The following is an 18,880-nucleotide window of genomic DNA, read 5'->3' on the forward strand; positions in this document are numbered from 1 at the left end:
ACACACACACACAGAGTCCCTCACACGCACACACTCTCTGGCTGTGCTTTTGTGTTTTGTCAGAATTAATGAGAAAAGTTCCCGTGCCCTGCGGGTAATTAGTGTCCTTGGAGTTAAATAAGCTAATGGCGGGCACCTCTGGCCCAAGCAATTATGTTTGTGTATTGAATAATTGATTCAAAGGGGGGAAGGGCCGCTAATCAGATCTGAGCATAATGAATTGATTTAATTAACAGGGGAATCTGAGGGGCCCTGGGAAACACAGGCTTCACTCGGCTGCGCGAGCGCTGCCAGCGCGCAGAGAAGGGCGCGCGGCGGCGGCGGCGGCGGCCCGGCTCGGGCAGCGGCTGCCGGATCCGCTCTGCGATCCCTGCCCGGCGGACGCGCCCCAGCCCCGCCCCGCCCCGCCCCGCCCCCGGGTTGAGCCCGCCAGCGCGAGCTCCCTGTCCGCTGGGCTCAGCTCCTGGCGCCCGTCCGTCAGCCCCCGTCCGTCCGCCCCCGTCCGCGACAGCGCTAGCCGGGCGCGGAGCCCGCGCTGGGCCGACGGGAGCAGCGCAGGCGGGCGGCGGCGGAGTCCGAGCCGCCCGCACCTCCGCGTCCTCGGCCCGGGGGTGGGAACCATGGTGTTGGACCAGGAGGACGGTAGGTGCCTGGGGGCCCGCGGGCCGCAGGGTGGGGGCGGCAGCGCGGGCCCGGCTGAGGCCACCCTGCACGGCGGCAGCGCCAACGGCTCCCGGCTGCCTCGGGCCGCTGGGCTGCTTCCCGGAAGCCGGGCGGTGGAGGTGCGCGCGGGTGGGTGTCGGGGTGCCGGGTTCAGCCCCCGAGGCTTCTCAGAGGGATTAGGAAGTCACACCTGCCACCCCGAGCCCGCCAGCCCTGCACGCTTGGGCCGGGAACTTTCTCACTGGCTCTTGTCGCCTCGCAGACACAGGAGCGCCTCTCCGATCCGCGCCGCGGGCTTCCCCGCAGGGCCCGCTGGCCCCAGTCTCCCCGCCTCCCGCTTGGGTATCTGCATGCCCTCCCCCTTCTGCACCGACTGCGGAACGGCTCCCGCAAGGGGATGCCCAGAGAACCTGGCACTTTTCTGGGGTCCCTCAGGTCTGGAACTTCATAGCTGCGGGATGGGTGACATTGCTTCACCCCTGGCAGGGCTGGGGAGGACGCTCGCCATCCGCTCCCCCAGTCCAGCGTGTTGGGAGGTGCTCCGCTGGCTAGGGCCCGTTCATGGGCCATATATCCAAGATATCAGGGCCGGATTCACCGTGAAGCTAATGAATTTTAAGCTTCAGAGTCCTTCTGTTGTAATTTGTATTAGTGATCTACTGTTCCTTTCTTAAAACACCCCCGCCCCAGTTGCATAAGGAAGCTTGGCTCTCCCAAAATCTGGACCACCCCTGGATCCAACTCACACCCTTCCCATTCTAACTGCCAGTGTCTCAGGAGGACTCACAGTGCTGCTGGCCCAAGGAGCATTGCCAGTTGCTAGGGAGTTCTTTGGTGTCCAGGAGATGGAGCCCTGAGGCAGGAGGCTGGGAAATTTGGGGTTGGGAGGCAGCTGCTGGTCTGCAGGGAAGGATCTGGCTGCCTGGCCTTTCTCTCCGGCCCCACTAGTCCCTTGTCCCACCCTACCACATCCCACTACGGTGATTAACTGTCCTGGTTTGCCCAGGACCGTCCCTGTTTTATCACTGACAGTCCTGGGTCCTGGAAACCCCTCAGTCCCAGGGCAAACTAGGACATTTGGTCGACAGCCTATATTGACAACCTTCTCTGGGCTGTTGTGCAGGGGTGGATTGGACTTCATCAAGTGAGTGGGGAGACTTGTTTTCTGGAGTGCAGATTTTGCCTAGGCACCCACAAAGCCTAATAAGCTATAACTGCAGCTTCCTAGAAGGCCTGTCCAGGGCTTCCAGAAACCAAAAGAGGAAAAGTTTGCCAACCGTGTGCTTCTCCACTCTAGCTGGTTGCAAATCTCTGTGCATGGGCTGCTTTTGTGTGAGTAGGGGGGAGGGCAGGGCAGGGCATCTGAACTTGGCCAGCAGGCATCCTGATTGTTCTGCAAAGTCTGTAGATTCACCCTGTCCCGTCAAACATGGCGGCCACAGGGAAGTGGGCTTTGTCACTCCAAATACCCCTTTGAGTGTCACCTGTGAGGCCAGCTTGTAACCCCATCTTGGAGACAGCTGCACTGTGTTGGGAGCAGGGCCCTCAGGCTGAGGCACATCTGACAGGCTCTACTGAAGAGTTCTGGAATATCTGGTCTGCCTGGGCCCTCGGGCACCAAGTCTCCAACCTCCCCCCCAACCCCCAACCCCGATGCAGGAATCCTTCCTCAGGATTTTACCGCCAGGTACAAGGACAAACTGCTAGGACCTGCCCAAAACTTTGTAAAGCAGCCAGGAGCACCCCCTCTTCCCTCACCGCAACCTAGGGGACTGATCAACTGGCCTCCCCCTGCCGTCCCCAGAGGCATTTCAAGGGCATTTTGGAGCACTCTTGGCCGTATGGAAGTGAGAGTATATGCTCATCACCTGTGGAATGTGTCAGGTGCAGACAACCTCCCCCAGCCCCAGGGGATCCGAGGACTGCACCCTGGTGTTGTGGGCGTGCCCCTGGACCCGGAGGCATAGGAGTTACCTGCCTGCACAGCAATTACACATAAGCTGAGAGGGAGGCTGCTGGATGAGCCAGGCTCGTGTCTGGGTTTGTAAACCCAGCAGGCCTCTTCCTGCCTGGGAGCTCAAGTCACCCAAACTGTCCAAGGCTTGCTGGGTAGCTCTGTGAAGCAGAAGGCCTCTGCAGAGGCACTTCTCCAGGTGAGTGTGGGAACTCAGTGCTCACCACTGGGGCTGCAGAGAGAGCTGCCCGTGGGCACAAGTAGCCAGCCCTTCACACACAGCACTGATCCCCTGCTCAGTACCCCAAGGCTGCACCAGTCCCTGGCATGGCATGCAAGGCCCCTGACTCCCTACAGGGAGGCTGGCTGTGTGGCTGCTAACTGGGCACCCTGGGGGCTGGGGAGAGCTGGTGTTGGGACAGAGTCCCGAGCACAACACATGGAGGAAAGAGTGAGCAAGTGGCCCCAGCTCATGGAGTCCAGGTTTGTGGGATCAGGGCCAGACCCTGAAAGTCAGGAGAAGCAGCCCTGGAGGTCAGGAGTAGAGCTGCAGCCCTTGTGGAGTGAATACCTCCAGGTAGCACAGAGGTGTCTACAGCAAGAAGCTACCCCTTGCCAGCCTGTCAGGCCCTGTGCTTGCTACACTGTCTGGCCCCCTCACTCAGGCTGGGGTGAGGGGCTGGCACTAAATGTGCCGGCGGCAGCAGTGCCAAAGCCTCCCTCAGACCCTCAGGGTACAGTTCAGCTGCAGTGACAGGGGAGAGATCAAGCTTGCAGTCCTGAGGGATGGTGAGTCTGAGCAAAATGATATATTTAACATCAAATATACTCAAGGACTATTAGGATTAAGTATTCAAGATGAAGGGGAAAGCGAAACTCTCTGAGCTGCGGATGAAGCAGCTCATTAGAAGCAGCCTCTCTTCTGTTTTCTCAAAGCTTGACTTTCCTGCTTACGATAGGGGACCATAGGCTGCAGCACCACTCCCCCATCCCCCTCCCCAGTCAAGCACCCTGCACTGGGGCCTCCCAGGGCTTAAGGGGCATGACCTGGCCTCCAAGTCTCCTTTGTGCCCACTGCATCCCCTTCCATTGTCTGGGGTGCCACCGTTCACAAAGCACATTCACATGCATTATCTCCTCTGATCCCCACAGCAACCTTGGAGATAGCAGAGCAGGTCTCCCACTTCACAAACAGGGAAACTGAGGCCTGGGGAGAGAAAATGACTTGCTGTGGTCCACTGTTGGTAATAGGCAGAGATGGGATGAAGTCTCAACTGGTGGCCCTTTACCCCTCCAGGGACTTCAGCTTCCTTCTCCTTGCCTGGGTCTAGTCCTCTCAGAAGTGACTGCGGGGATAAGCCTCTGACACATCTGTCTGGAGAAAAGCCATTAAGATTTTCATGCCATCCTGGAACTCTGTACTGTCAAGAAAATAATGCTCTTGATATTGAAGAGTGGCCTTCCTGGAGTAGGCAGCCTGGGCACCAGACCCAGGGCTCTGGGAGAGAAGCAGGGTTCAGAGGGAGAGGAGATGAACACTGTCTCCCTTCCTGCCTCCTGAGTTACAGAGCAAGAATTGTCAACTCTGCAATAGCAGGAATCTTTGTTTTCACTGCTATATCCCCAGGGCCTTAGAATAGTGCTTGGTGCATAGTATATGCTCAATAAATAGTTGTGGAATGAAAAAAAAACCTTTAAGGCCATGCTGTGCTTGCTCAGAGAGAAGTTGAGACAGGATCCCATTCTCTATGGAATCAGGATGCTCTTGGGAGGGGCTGCTGAGGTAAAGGTGGTGCTGTAAGACACACAGTGGGAAAATTTGTGCCCTGCAGAGGGTTAATTTTGCCAAACAATCCAGGAAGCAACCAGAAACCTCGGGCAGAGGAAGTAGGAAGGGAGGGCACGAGGTCAGAGAAAGATTGCCCCGTGGGAGGGGGGCAAAAATCAAGGCTGAGGGGGCTGGGAGTGACAGACAGGTGTTGTCCACAAGGCACTTTACTGGGGATGAGGACCCTGGGTCCTGAGCAGAGCCACACGCCGAGTTGGGGCCGAGAGGCCTCCAGGCGGCGCTGCGGAGCCAGGCAGACGCGCGTCTCCGCTCCCCATTAACCCGGGAGGGAGGGGGGCCTCGGGAAATGTGTGCATTTATTCAGTAGCAGGAGTGCAAACCTCATACATTGAGGGAGAAAGGCAGCGGGAGACGGCCGCCGAGATCCCCCATCTCTTTGAATATAATTTTAGATTGAGATTCAGATTAAATCCGAGGGGAAAACACTTTATGAGGCTGAAAGCTGTGTCGTTGCCAGAGCCAGGGTTATGAGCTATCAAATGCAATTACATTAAGACAGATTATACTGGGCAAATTGAGCCATTTAGAAGGTGAGAATCAAAGAAACGGCTCTGATCCTCTCTTCCCCCTTCTCTCTCCCTCCCCCTTTCCCTCTCTCTCTCTAAATTGCAGTTCATAGTTCCTTGCAATTCTGAGGCACAAAAGTAGGTGAGACTGCTTTTGTATCTGCGAAGTGCTTCACTCCTGAATGTAATTCTAGCTGAGTGCAATCTAGGTTAAGAGCCGGGCAAGCGGGTAATTAGAGCCCGCTCGCTGCCCGAGGACCGGCCGCCCCGCCGAAGCGCGCCCGGAGCCGGCGCCCTTCTCCCGGCCGAGCCGAGCTGCGGCTGGACACGGAGCGCCCGAGATGATGGTGCTGGACAAGGAGGACGGTAGGTGGCGGGCGGGGGTCCCGACTCCCCGCACACCCGCGCCCCCCGCCGCGGCGCGCGGGAACACACACGCCAGGACACCGGCGCGCACACGCCGGGCTGTGCCAGGCTTGCCGGGCGGGCGGTCCGCAGGGGGCTGGGGCTGGAGCCTGGGGCGGGGGGAGGATCGAGTGGGACTGGCGTGGGGAGATGAGGGAGCCCCGGGCTGCGCGGCCCCGGGGCCGGGACAGGCCGGACCGAACCGCGGGAGGGTGAGCTGTGCGCCGGCCGTGTGATGCTCTGCGGGGCCGCGTGGAGGCTCCGGCTGCCCTCCGATCTCGGCGCAGCGGTGGTTCACGTAGAGCGTTTTCGTCTTTGCGGCTGCTCGTCTCACCGCAGCCATCAGCCTCGCGCCGCCCGCGTAACCCGAGAGGCGCTGAGCGCTGAGCAAATCAGTGGCTTCGGGAAATCGGACTCCAGAGCTTGCGGCGAGCGGGCGCGCGGAAAGACGGTGGCCGCCGGGTGCCCGGCAGGCGAGGGGAAAGGCCGGCCGGACCCTCGGGGAGACAGCTGCCCGAAAGCTCGGTGAGAAAAAGGGCTGCCTCCTGTGATTCCCACTGTCTCCCTGTCTCTTGATATCGGAGGCAGGAGTTTGGCCCAGAGGAAGAAAGTGTCCCGCTCCTGGCCAGTAGCACGAGTGCAGGAGCGGCATGGACTTGCCCTGGTCAAGAGCCTCGCTGCGCCCGAGAGGTCAGAACAGAGAGACCCATGGTGGTCCCACACACCCCAAAGCCCTCCTGACTGGGAGTGCCCTGCAGTAATTGTCCTGGCATGTGCAGGAGAGGTTGGAGAACCCAGTCCCCTTGAGGGTAAAACCAGGGGTGCCCTGTGACCCAAGGGCAGCCCTCAGGGTCAAGAGTGGCCGTTCCCTGGCTGTCCCAGGCCCTCCTGCCCTGTAGGTGAGGGTTAACTGGTTTGTTAAGTTTGTTAGTGTTGTCGGGAGGGAGATGTGAATGTAATTGTTAGCACCCACGCCATCACCTGGGTTCTGCTGGTAAGGAACTGAGAAAGGCGGGTTTTCTGTGAGTCAGCGGGAATCCTCTTAGAGTGACATCTTCTGACCTATACTAGTGAGTAGTAGAGGTCTGTGCCCTCTTGCCCTCCAAGTCAGGGGTGTCACTGACATGGTCACTTGGTGAAAGTCTGAAGGTAAGTGACTTAAGGTCACACAGGATGTTCACTTTGCTGCCACCACGTACTGATGCCCCTAGCCTCCCCTCCCACCTTCTGAGACCTCCAGCAGGGAGGGACATTTAAAATATCTGGCCTGGGGGTGGCATGTGCGGGAGCCCTGTGGCCTGCAAGGCCATTTCTCAGCGTGAGTGTGGAAAGAGAGGGAGGGGGAACTAAATGCTCTGGTCTAAAGAATCCATTGTCCAGGGTCTGGCTGGGGTGTGACATTCGTCTCCTGTGTGCTTTTCTCTCTTCATGGACCCCTCCCCTGGAGCCCCATGTGGGCCATCAGAGGGCTGGGCTGGTGCCGTTGTGTACAGATTGAGAAAGAGAAGAAGGGGTCTGGGGTCAGGCCAGATAAGGAGGGAGGAGACCCTGATTTAGCTCCTTTCTCCACTAACTCCCTGTGTAATCTCAGACCAGTCATGCCCATCTCTTCACTTTCCCTCTTGGTAAAATGAGGAGCCAGGGCAGAAGGTCCTTCCTTGGTGTTTGGAGGAACTCCCGCCGTGGGGAGCATGTGGAAATCAGGTTATGTCTTTAGCCGAGATTGTTTGGCATGCTTGGCTCCCCAGGTCCAAGCCAGAAATCCAGAAGACCCAGGCCCTATACGTGGGCAGCCTCAGGCGGGGAGACTGGTCTCCTGCCAATAAGACGACGACACCACCACCACCTCGGGTCTTGCACTCTGTGCAGGCACCCAGAGTGCCCCGGGCTTTGTGATACTGGAGGTTTCCAGATGAGCCCTGAATGGGAATGGCTCTCTGGAGGTCATTTTAGCCCATCTCCTGCCTACACCCTGGGCATATGTATTTTCCCTAGTCTTCACCAGACCTGTGGAGGAGAGCTCGCACTGCCCCACAAGTCCCCCACCCTGTCCAGTCTAAACCATATGGTGCTCTGTACTGTTGATGTCACTGAGCTCTGGGACACATCACAACACAAGGAAGAAGGCTGGCTTAGGTCCTGAGGAGCCATTTCATTCTTGTCCTGCTCAGCCTAGAGCTGTCTTCCAAAAGCAACCTTTCTGCTCATAAAATCTACCCTCCACTCCCCATTGGAGTCTAGCATCTCCTGGTTCCAGGAAACCTTGAAGGTGGTACCTTCAGTTGGGGGAGGGAGAAAGGCTCCAGATATACTCAACCTCCCCCCACACCTGCTGCCTAAATCCTTCCTTGCACTTATGCCCTCCCAGCAGGTGGCCGTCTGGGCTGGGAGTCAGCACTGGTCCCCAGGGCCCCCAAGGGGTGTGTTCCTCAGGGCTGAGGACTGCACCCTTTGTCTGGCTGCAGCGTGAACTCAGGCTCCTATTAACCACCCCCAATGCCTTTTCTCCACCTGACAGCATCTTGTCGGAAGAGGCCGGGGCTCCTCTGGTTGAAGTCAGGTCCGACAGCTGCTGAGGACCAAAGCTCTTGCTCTGCTGGGCTGCAGGGCTTTCATGTTGCACTTCTGAAAGATAATAAAATATCAATCGCTTTGCCGTAGCAACGGGTTTAAGAGACTTTCTGAAGTATTGAATCGTCAGAAAAATTTTTTTTTTTTTTTTTTTTTTTGCTTTTAAGCACAGTGCATTATTAATAAAGTAATCCATTAGGTCGAGCAGTGAAGGGCCACCACAGAGAGGAAAGATCTGTTTTGCAAACTGTTAAACTTCAGGTTTTAAGATTAATTGCTTTCATTTGGATGCTTGCTCTTGGCCTAGGCAGCTCCACTTTACTGGAACTCAGGGTCCTGCCTTTCTACACACCGTCGGGCCTGCCTGTCAGCAACGGAAGCGCAGCTCCAACTTGCCTGAAGAAACAGCCCTTCTTCCCCTGGCACCTGCTCTTCGGCTGGCACCAGGCTGTGGGCTTTCCGGGGAGGTTTGCAGCCCCAGGGGAGCAGGGGGAGTTATAGCCCTGAGTCCTGAGAGTCAAATTAGCCCTCACGCTGTGGGAGAAAAAGCCCTTGAGCAGGGGCAGGCAGCAGAGGGTCTGAGCAGCCCCAAGAACTGTGAGAGCCTTGGGTTGTGAGGGACTGGGCAGGGGAGGATGCCAAGGGCACCCGCAAGGGGTGTCCCCAGGTGCGTGCTGCAGAAGGACAGGTCCGGGTGTAAGCTGCCTCTGCAGAGGCCCAGCAGGAGGGCTGGGGTGACCACAGGAAGCAGCAGGCAGGCTGTGGAAGTAAACGTCAGACATAATTCCTAGGGCATTTTTAATAAGTTAAAAACACCTAAAGATATTGGAGCTGGGCTGAGGAGGACCAGACAGTGCACCTTCAGTTGTTAACGACTACTATGAGTGCAGCGTCCACAGCTGACTCAGTTGATCCACGAGGGCAGGCTCTCAGCTGTGCTTGGGTACTGACCAGCGGGACCTCCTAGAATATCCCATCATGCTCTGGGCCACAGAGGGTACTGGCAGCCTCTCCTGTGGCCAGGACCTCCACAGCCCTGGGGGGAAGGCAGGGAGTGGGCCCTGATGCTGTTCCACACCACAGATCCCAGCCCATCAGCAGGACGGCAGAGCCCAGTGGACACTGCTGCCTGCTGAGGGCTGGCAAAGGCCTTGTGAGGCTGGCAGGGTAGGGGCCAGGCCTGGCACCCACTGTATGCCTAGAAGAGGAAGGTCTCCATCTGCACCTACCAGTCCAGCCCAGGCTGCAGCCACCTCCTCACTACAGGGAAACAAGGCATCACAAAACCTGAGCAGCACGTACAGCCATGTCCCCTTCCTGCCTAAACTCAGCCAGGCGGGGAGCCTGTAGAGATGGGTCTCCCCCACCCGCTCCCAGAGCCTGGGGTGAAAAAGCAGGTGCTTCTGTCTGTTCCCTGCTCTTCCATTCATCTGCCTACGCAGAGCACTGGGGGGCGGGGGGGACAGGGAAACAACATAAATTGGTCTGTCGTCCAGAATCCGTGTCTCGCTAATGTACCCAGATTAACTCAACTGTAAATTGTCTCCTCGGATGGCAGTGTCTTGCTAAAAGTTTCCCATATGATTCATGATTTGGATTGCTTTTAACGGCTATTGGCTAAGCAAGCCAGTGACTGTACAAGGTGATGCAATTGGCATTAGCAAGGGGAGGCACGGGAGCGTGTAATGCAGTCAATACTGCATTAACTACTGATGCCCAATTACAGGGAGTGGGAGAGAGCCTTTTGGGAGCATTAGGACTGGGGGAAGCTGAGATCACTGGCCGCTGCTCGCCTAAAAGCTTCACCCTTTGCATGCTGGGGCTCAGTGCTGCCCTGGCCACTCACTTGGCCTCTGTGGCCATAGGAACTGCCTCTCTCTCTCTCTCTCTCTCTCTCTCTCTCTCTCTCTCTCTCTCTCTCTCTCTCGTCCCACAGTGATGCTTTTAGCACATGGAAATGTTCATTTTCCTAGAGCCGGGGCCTGCCTCTCGTCCCTCCTGAGAATTGATTTCCTACCCCACTCCAGGTCCCAGAGTCAGATGGGGCGGCTGCCCCACCCACTTCCATTTAAGGAACCACTCAGTAGACCCTATCTGAGAGTAGGACCAAGGGGAGGTCTATTTTGGTCTCTCCCCCTTGGAACAGGTGGATGATTGCCAGCAAGCATTGGCGGCCGACCTTCTGTGGCCGAAGGAGACACGAGGTTTAGCGTCAGTGCAGCTGCGCTGCTGGGGCAAGCAAGGCTGCTGGACCTGGGAAGTAGTCCTGGCTGGGCCTTCTGAGCAGAAGACAGAGATGGAGAGGCTGATGGGGGAGTGACCCAAGCCAGACTGGGGTTCTCAGCAGATGCAGGCCCCCTCCAGAGCTGCATCGACACAGGGCAGAGCTGCCCGCATGTAGCCAGGAGGCCAAAGCTGTAGTTGGGGTCCATCTCCAGGGTCCAGAGGGCCTCCCAGGAACCCCGATCAGACACATTAGGAAGTTTGGAAGGAGTTAGGGAACAAAGTAGAAAAAAGGACCTGGGTACCCCAGTGTGGCAAGTACCATGGGACTGGGACTGGTTTAGCTACTATAGTGCTAAACTGTGCAGGTCCAGTACATCCACTGTAGTTCTGTGTTCTGTGCCCACCCAATGTTGAGATTGCTTTGCCTCTATGCCTTCTCATCTCTACAGTGAGAACAACCACATCTAACCGGCATGATTGTTATCAGGATTAAATGAGATAATGTCCATGTACACCCTTGATAAACCAGGAAGCCTCATGCATGTGTGAAGTGACAGTGCTCTCTACACAGCCACAATATGATCTGAAATAGTCCTGTGCCCAGTTCAGTGCCTTGCTCACTGCCAGGCACTGGGGCCTAACTCTCCCTCTTCTGGTTTATCCATAATGGCCATCAGTCACCACTGTCCAGGAAGCAGGGTAGACTCACTACTCACCACTGTCCAGATTTCCAAGGCGGGTAGCACCGTGGGAAGAAGGTTCTAAAATCACTCTTTGCAAGCCCTTCCGTTTATACGGGCATGGCTGAGGCTCAAAGTGGGCAAGAGAGTTGCCCAGGGTTATGTAGGGAGTTAGAGCCCAGAGCTTCTGCATCTTTCAGTGTTCCATGCCCGGCTTCCATGCCTTCTGCCTATACCCAAAACATGATAAGGCTGAATGGTAGAAATCTCCGTTGAGGAGAAGTGTCAGTTGGACCAAGGCCATGTGTCTGGGCATCCTTCTCATGGCCCTACTAACAGCCCAGGGCACATGGTTCTGTCCTCAGATGTAGGTCCTCCTGGCAGGTGTTGATGGTTGCTAACACGGCCTGAGCCTTCACGGACTGGAGAAGCCCCAGAGGTGCATGTGGCCTGTAGCCCTTGCTGCCTGCCTGCCCTACCTGGAGTTGAAAGACATTGAGGCACACAGGGCATCCTTCCCCCGTCAGGCTGAACTTTTCGTGGTGCTGCTAGAGTGAGTTTTCCTGGTAGGTCTGTGCTCAAGATAGGACTATACCAGGGGAGTCAACTTGCACTGGCTTGCAAGAGCTGATTTTGCACATCTCTTCCCAGCTCTGAGTTCAGTGATATCACATGGGTAGCTTGACATCAGCCATGGTGGAAGTATGAACACCGCAGAAATTGGCAAACACTACGAATCAAGGGTTTTTTCCCCCAGAGAATCAGTTGTGAGATATTTGTCAGCACACCAATGGATTGCATTCATCTGGGACTCTGGACCCAGCTCTTTCTGTTCTGCCACCACCCTTCTCCCATCCCATCTACCTCCTTTCGGAGGACCCAGCCTCTGCTACCCTGACATTCTGCCTGAGACCTGCTGCCACACTAAGCTGGGCAGGTCTAATATGTCCACTCTGGTTTTGTGTCCCATGCAGACCTGGCATTTGCCTCTATACCCTTGCTCATTTTGTCCCCTTGCCACATCCTCTCCCCTTTGGTTGGCCTCGTAGGAGCCTACAGGCAGTCAAAGCCTCTTACAGACCATTCCAGGTCCTCCTCAGAGTCACATCCACCCAACCTAGCAACAAGCTCATCTCTCATTGGTTGGAGTATGTTTATTTTGTGTTCTGGCTAAGGCAGGAGCCTACAGTGGCTGACATAACTGGGGGCAAATTAAAAGCAGATGGTGGAGAAGAGTAAGCAGGCTGGTCCAGGAAGCCGAGGCAGATGCCCCAGAGTGCAGGCCTACCGGGTCAGATTGGGCCCCTAGCTCTGCCTCCTGCCCCTTCCTAAGTGGGCTTTCTTGAATGGCCTACTGTCTTCAGGTGTAGCCTGCTAGCATGAGTCAGGAGACCTGGCTTCTAGTCCCAGCTGACTGCTGTGTGACTTCAGACAACTTCCTGAGCCTCAGTTTTCACATCTCTACAATGGGAGCAACACCTAATTGACACCTAATGTCCATGTACACACTTGATAGGACTGGAAGCCTCACGCCTATGTGAAGTAACAGTGCCCTCTATACAGCTACAGGATGATCTCTTTGGCTTCGGCCTCTCAGTCTTTACACAACAGTTCTTGTTTCAGTGAACCCTTAGTTAAAAGTGAGCATTGTACTGTGCATGTGTATCAGTTAGTTATTGCTACATAACCAACCACCCCAAAACTCAGAGGCTCAAAACAATAAGCATCTATTTAGCTTTCAAACCTGTGGGTCAGTGATGCAGGCTGGGCTTGGCTAAGCGGTTTTTCGGGTCTCGGCTAGACTCACTCATACCTGGGAGATGGCTGATCAAACTGGATTCTGGGGGTAACAAGACTATGTCCCTCATCATCCAGCAGGCTCTTCCAGATTGTTCTCAGGCTGGAGGCAGGCCCAAGAGAGAGAATGGACGCAAGTCTTCTTGAGACCTAGGCTTGGCTCTGGGATGTTGTCACGTTACATTCTGTTGGCCAAAATAAATCACAAGCCCAGCCCAAGTTCAAGGGATGGGGAAACAGATTCTATCCTTGAAGGAAGGAGGTGAAAAGTCACATTGCAAAGGGAGTGGATAGGGGAAGAGGTAGAGATGTGGTGCCATGTGCAGGTCTCACAACTCGCAAGTCCAGGGCTGGACTGGGAACCCAGGCCATGTGCTCTCCTCTGTGCTCTGCCGGCTCCCAGCTCCCCTGTTGTGGCTGACAGGCTTGGGGATGGGGGAGAAGGACACTCAGGGTAGGGGGAGCTCATGGGAGAGGGGTGGAGCCAGTAAGAGGATGACTTGGGGTGGGGGTGAGGGAGGCTTGCTGTTGGGGCACTTGTTGGGGGCTGACATCAGAGCCCTGGCCCATTCCTCCATGGGCGAGCCTGGAGGGGGACCACAGTGAGGTCAGTCCCTGCTGCCTTCTCTGGCTTTTCCTCTGTCCTGCAAAGCCACCCATTGGTTAGAAGGGGCGTGAAGCTCCGTGGTTCCCAGAAGCTGATTGAAACCTGGACATACATGCAGATGCAGCCCGGAGAGAATCAATTCATTGGTTAGCCCCTTGCCTCAAAGTAGGACAGTAGGTGGGCTGGTGAGAGGCCCGTGTACATTCATAAACCAGCTGATTGAAAAGCAATATTTCAGATAAATACAAGCCAGCGATCTATCAGTGGTTGTAATAAAACCCAGGCTTCAGGCTGTGATTTTATTTTGAAATAATAAGAATTGCTTGATTCTTTTTACTCGAGTTACCATGGTAATTCCAGCGTGGAGCAGTGTTATATTGATTTAGAAAGTGGACAGTAATATTTCTTTTGTGTTATTCTGTTTCTAGGCCTTGATTTCTAATTTCCACTTGGAGATTACTTTTATAAATTTCTTAAGTCCTTCCACTTTTTTTCCTCTCTCAGTATAATTTTCCTCTCATACGCCGCTATGTTCTGAGCTTATTGGTTTGCTCTTATTTTAAATTAAACTTGCTGGTTTCAAATATTGAAATGACATCTTTGTCTGTGTCTGTACTTTGGTTTAGCAAAATATTACAGTCTGACGCTTTCTGCTTAATAATTTAAGGGAGGCATTCTGTCGGCCCTCACTGGGTGCTGATAACTTATGACTCAACCAACGCAAGCCTTAAACTCCTGACATTTTAATATTGTGTGGTAGGAGTGGCCACCCTTCCGCTCTGAGTCTCAGTGGAGAAAAATCCGTGTGGTACCCCAGAAGGGAGTTTTAATAATTCAACTTTGCTGGTTGGCACAGTGACTTGATAGAGAAGGGGAGGGAGGCCAATTCTTCTCGGGTAAGTGGAGCAGCTCTGGTCTGGGCTCTGGTGACTCCCACGAGCACCCGCTCCATCCTGTTTTTCCTCTCCCCTGAATCTTTAAAAACTCCAATGCCTGATCCCTTGGTAACAGATTGTCCAGGAAGGATTTGGGGTGGGGGAGGGGGCTGCCTGTGGGTGCCATCATGAATTCTTAAACTCTCTGTTTCTCAGTTTTCCCATTTGTAAAACAAGTGGAACTGGCTCAGGCTTTGAGTCAGACAGCCTGGGTTCAAATCCCGCCTCGGCCACTGCATAATTCTAGATAGTAAACTGAATAGTAATTCTTACTGGTAAAATGGGTATGATCACGAACACCTTTTAGGTCTGTTGAGCCTTCACCCGGCACATCTCTTGTTGATCTTAGAGATGGTTGGTGCGGTCTCCCTACCCTTCCTAGGGTTTTAGGAGGAGCAAGGGAGAAAGCGGATGTGGGTATGCTTTGGAACATTTACTCTGCTCCAGACATGCCTGGGGTTCAGAGCTCTGGCAGGACTGTTCTTTGGAGAGGACCCAGGGTGATGGCTCCACGAGGAAGTGGGTCAGCTCCACCCACTTTCCTGGTCTGCCCAGTGGAGAGCAGGGAGCCTGCTGTCCTCTGTCCTCTCCTTACAACACTACACAGCAAGGATGGGGCTCCAGAAGGAAGCTCACAGCAGCAGGGGTTGTGGGGCAGAGATCTGTCCACAGGCTCTGTCTCTCTGGCCTGAAGAAAGGTCCCTACTGTCCTGTGTGTGTATGCCAGTGTGGTGGTGTATTAGTTATCTCCTGCTGCGTAACAAAGTATTTCACAATTTAGCAGCTTAAAGCAACACCCATTTTTTAATCTCACAGCATCTGTGGGTCAGGAGTCCAGGTACAGCTTAGCTGGGTCCTCTGCTCAGGGTCTCTCACAGACGATGATCAACACGCTGGCCAGGGCTGTGGTCTCGTCTGAAGGTTCATCCGTGGGAGTGAGCTTTCAAGCTCACTCATGTGGTTGTTGGTGGGATTCCGTTCCACATGGGCTGCTGGACTGAGGGCCTCCATTCCTCACTGATGGCTGATCAGAGGCTGCCCTCGGTTCCATGCCTCATGGGCTTCCCCATTAGGGCAGCTTGCTTCCTAAAGCCATCAAGAGAGAGTGTCTGCTAGCAAGCAGGAAGTCACAGTCTTTTATAAGATGTGACACATGTAATCATAGATGTGACATTCCATCAGTTTTGCTGTATTTTCTTCCTTGGGAGCAAGTCTCTAGGTCCAGCTCATACTCAAGGCAGTGGGGCGGGGGGTGCGGGTTACACAGGGTATGAAGACCCTGTGTAACAGAGGATCATTAGGACCATTTTAGGAACTGGCCTACTGTGAGAGGTCAGCCTCTGGAACAGCATCTTAGGCCCCAAGGTGTCCAAGGTATCGGGAGGCCTGGTACCTCTGTTTCCTGCATCACCTCACCCCAGGGAAGGCCACAGATGTCTCAAAGCCTTTTATTTCATCTTCATGGCACCTTTGGGAGGCTGGAGATCAAACACTACCCCCATTTTGCAGAAGAGTAAGTTATGCCCAGAGAGCGCAAGCTTGCAAAGCAGCCATCCGTTACTCCAGAGCCTCTCTTCTGACTCAGAGGAGGCGAGGGTGCTTCCTTCCTGAGCCAGCCTCCCCACAGCTGTTGGACTGAGGGCCTCAAACCCTCGCTGGCTATTGCCGGGCCAGGTGGAGACAGCGTCTTTGAGGTGGCCTGGGCAGAGGCCACTTCAGCAGTTCCTCACATGGGAACAGGGCTGAAGGAGGCTCTCCTTTGAGCTGGGACCAGAACTCATGCATCCTCAGCCTGGCTCTGCCACCAGCTCACGTTCCTTGGGAACATCCCAGTACGTCCCTGGGCAGGCCTCTTTTCCTCTCTGGGTTTACGTTTTCCCACTGATGTTTCAAGGGTCGCTGGCTGCTTGACGCCTAGTGGTACTGTGCATGGAGACATGACCACGGGTGGGGTACGGGTGGGGTGAGGCCAAGGCCAGGAGAAAGAACCACCCCATTGACGTTTCTGTGTCTTTCTTTGGTCTCCTGGGGTCAGGAGAAGTAGAGATCCCAGGTGAGAGCATTTGTGGCCTCCGGCCCTCCATACTTGGTCTAGCCGTATTTGAATCCAGGTGGATGGTTCCATCCCTGGCTGTTCCCAGGCAGAGCCTCAACTAGGAGGCAGAGGGGACCCTTGGAGTAGGCCCAAAGCCTGGAGGCCAGTGAGTAAGTCACAGCCTCAGACCTGTGAGGACCCTGGTCAATTATCTCCTTTTATCGATGGTTGGGGGGTGTGGGGACTGAGGCACCAAGAAGCATCTATTTCCTCTCTCAGCTGACATTGAGATACTCAGCTGAAATCTCAGCTGAGATACTTTCTGAGTAGAAAAGTCTGGGGCCCAGCAGAGGCTGCATCCAACCTGGGATGGGACATCAGGGCTGAACCCCATCTCTTTGCCTGTCAATCAGAGGCTCTGTCTTACAGGTGGCTGCTCTCACCCCAGCCAGAAGCTGTTTCCCAACTGCCAGGCATCTTGGCAGGGGCTAGGGCTCCGGAGGAGCAGAGGGCAGTGGGCAGGGCTACCTCAGGCACCAGGTCCTGACCTGGTACTCAGCCCAAGTGCAGAGTGTGATGTTTTGACCTGCCTTTTCGCCCCGAGGATGTGTTCACGCTACTCTTTGATCCTCAGAATGCTTTATCAGAGCGGTGCTAAAATATGCCTTATATAACGAAAATAACATCTCATTAGTATTACTGAAAATGTAAAGGAACAAAATGATCCAGGAAAAAACTTAAGTTGGTTGAAATAATTAACACAAAGCAAAACTGGCAACAGCTAAGACTGCACCTGGCAAAATATGTTATTGACTAAAAATTGACAGAGGAATCAAATCTTCCTGATAAAATCTATCTGCCAAAGTTGGCTCAGGAAATATTTTCTGGTAGAAATAATTTTCTGGTAGGAAGTTCTAATTTGTAAGATTTGATTTGAGCCCAAAGCTGGTCATAAACCAAATAGTCACTTAAAAATTAAAAAATAATTTACCCCATTGAAAATAATTTCAATAAAATGAAAATGGAGAAAGAGGAAGAAATGGTTTAACTCTAGTGAATAGAAAATTGATCAAGGCATTGAACTGACTTAATGAAGGTCCCTAAGAACTACTTTCTTGATGAAAAATCATCAATGTTGATATAATTCTTATTAACATATAGGTGTTAGGGGCTAGCCCCTAGTAGATGTTTAGTAAATATGTGTTGAGTGACCTGTGAATAAATGAGTTAACATATGGAGGAGGGTGGGAGGAAAGCAGAGAGAATCATAAGAGTTCCTTTATCCCAGAGAGAGGGCACATTTCCATTTTATTAAGATTATTTGGGCTACTCTGGAATGTTTTTCAACACCACCAAGCTATTCTCCAATTCTCAATGGTCATCAACTGTGTGTCCTACAGATTTAACTCAATTCTGACACTATCCACCTAGAGATGACAGGTTGGTGAAGGGCTCAGTCCCACCAGACTGCTTCCACTTCAGAGGCCAATCGCAAGTCCAGGTTGTCACCTGTACTTCTGACCAACACACTACATCAGGGTTCACCTCCTCCTCAGGTGAGATAGTTTCCTAGAATGGCTTACAAAGCTCAGGGGAACATTGACTTACTTTTACCAGTTTACTCTAAGGAAATGATAAAGGATACAGATGAACAGGTAGATGAAGAGGTATATAGGGTGAGGTCTGGAAGGGTCCTGAGCACAGCAGCAGCGTCTGTCCCTGTGGAGTTGGGGTACATGTGGACATGTTCACCAACACAGACCTTATCAAATCTTGTTCAAGACTTTGTATAGAACTTCATCACTGGCCACTCCCCAGCCTTTCCTGGAAGTGAGTGGGTGAGGCAGAAAGTTCTAACCCTCTGATCATTTATTTGGTCTTTCTGGTGACCAGCCCCATCCTGAGGCTACCTAGGGCCCTCACCCTAAGTCACCTCATTAGCATAAACTCAGAGGTGCTCAAAAGGGACTCCTTATGAATAACAAAAGATACTCCTATCACTCAGGAAATTCCGAGGTTTTTAGGAGCTCTGTGCCAGGAACCTGGAACAAAGACCAAATATATTTTTATACTACATCTACTCTGTGGAGAATAATTGGAGGGGATAAAACTAGGGGCTGAAAATAAAAATAAAAAACAGCCATGATGTAGAAGGGAAGTGTTCTTCCTTTGGAGCTTTATAGTGTGACCACTGTAGTGTGACCTCCAGCCTCAGACTGCCCCCTGCTCCTTCCTGCAGTCTCCTTCCTTCCAAGCTTGCAGTCTGGGTCTGGGGCAGTGGCGGGGGGATGCAGATGGGGGTCCAGATGGTCAGAGAGGAGGCAGTTGAAGTCCAGGAAAGAAATGGTGGAGGGCATGCCTAGAGCTGTGGCCTTGGGAATGTGGGGGGCTCCTCTGAGGTCTCCTGGTGGTCAAGATCTTGGCTAGAGCGTCTCAGCTACCAGCAGCAGGGCCTGAGTTTCTGGAGTTGAGCCCCAGGGAAGGCGGGCTCTGACTGCAAGCCTGTCCTTACCCACTCTTGTCCCGGAGGCCCCTGCTGGCCCTGCCCAGCTTTGGCCTGAGGCTTCCGCAGCCCCTACAGGTCCTCTTCTGTGGCTGCCCTGTGACTGGACCAAGATCCTGGCTTTCCAGACTCCAAAGCAGTGAGCCAAA

The 18,880-nt window shown here is 54.0% G+C and overlaps 1 protein-coding gene across 3 annotated transcripts in view; it reads left to right on the forward strand.

Annotated features, from left to right (window-relative positions):
* Nucleotides 1-458: 458 nt before the first annotated feature.
* LMO1 (LIM domain only 1) overlaps nucleotides 459-18,880 on the forward strand; it is a 52,464-nt gene continuing 34,042 nt past the window's right edge. The window contains exons 1-2 of one of the 3 annotated variants that reach the window (XM_059070144.2): nucleotides 459-642; nucleotides 5,079-5,338. In XM_059070144.2, coding sequence (XP_058926127.1) covers nucleotides 5,314-5,338 — 25 coding nt within the window. In that variant the 5' untranslated portion in view covers nucleotides 459-642; nucleotides 5,079-5,313. The remainder of the gene's footprint in view (nucleotides 643-5,078; nucleotides 5,339-18,880) is intronic. The other 2 variants (XM_067039471.1, XM_067039472.1) reach the window with 2 other exon arrangements.

Source organism: Kogia breviceps, chromosome 7, assembly GCF_026419965.1.
Source record: "Kogia breviceps isolate mKogBre1 chromosome 7, mKogBre1 haplotype 1, whole genome shotgun sequence".
In the NCBI taxonomy this organism is placed as follows: Eukaryota; Metazoa; Chordata; class Mammalia; order Artiodactyla; family Physeteridae; genus Kogia; species Kogia breviceps.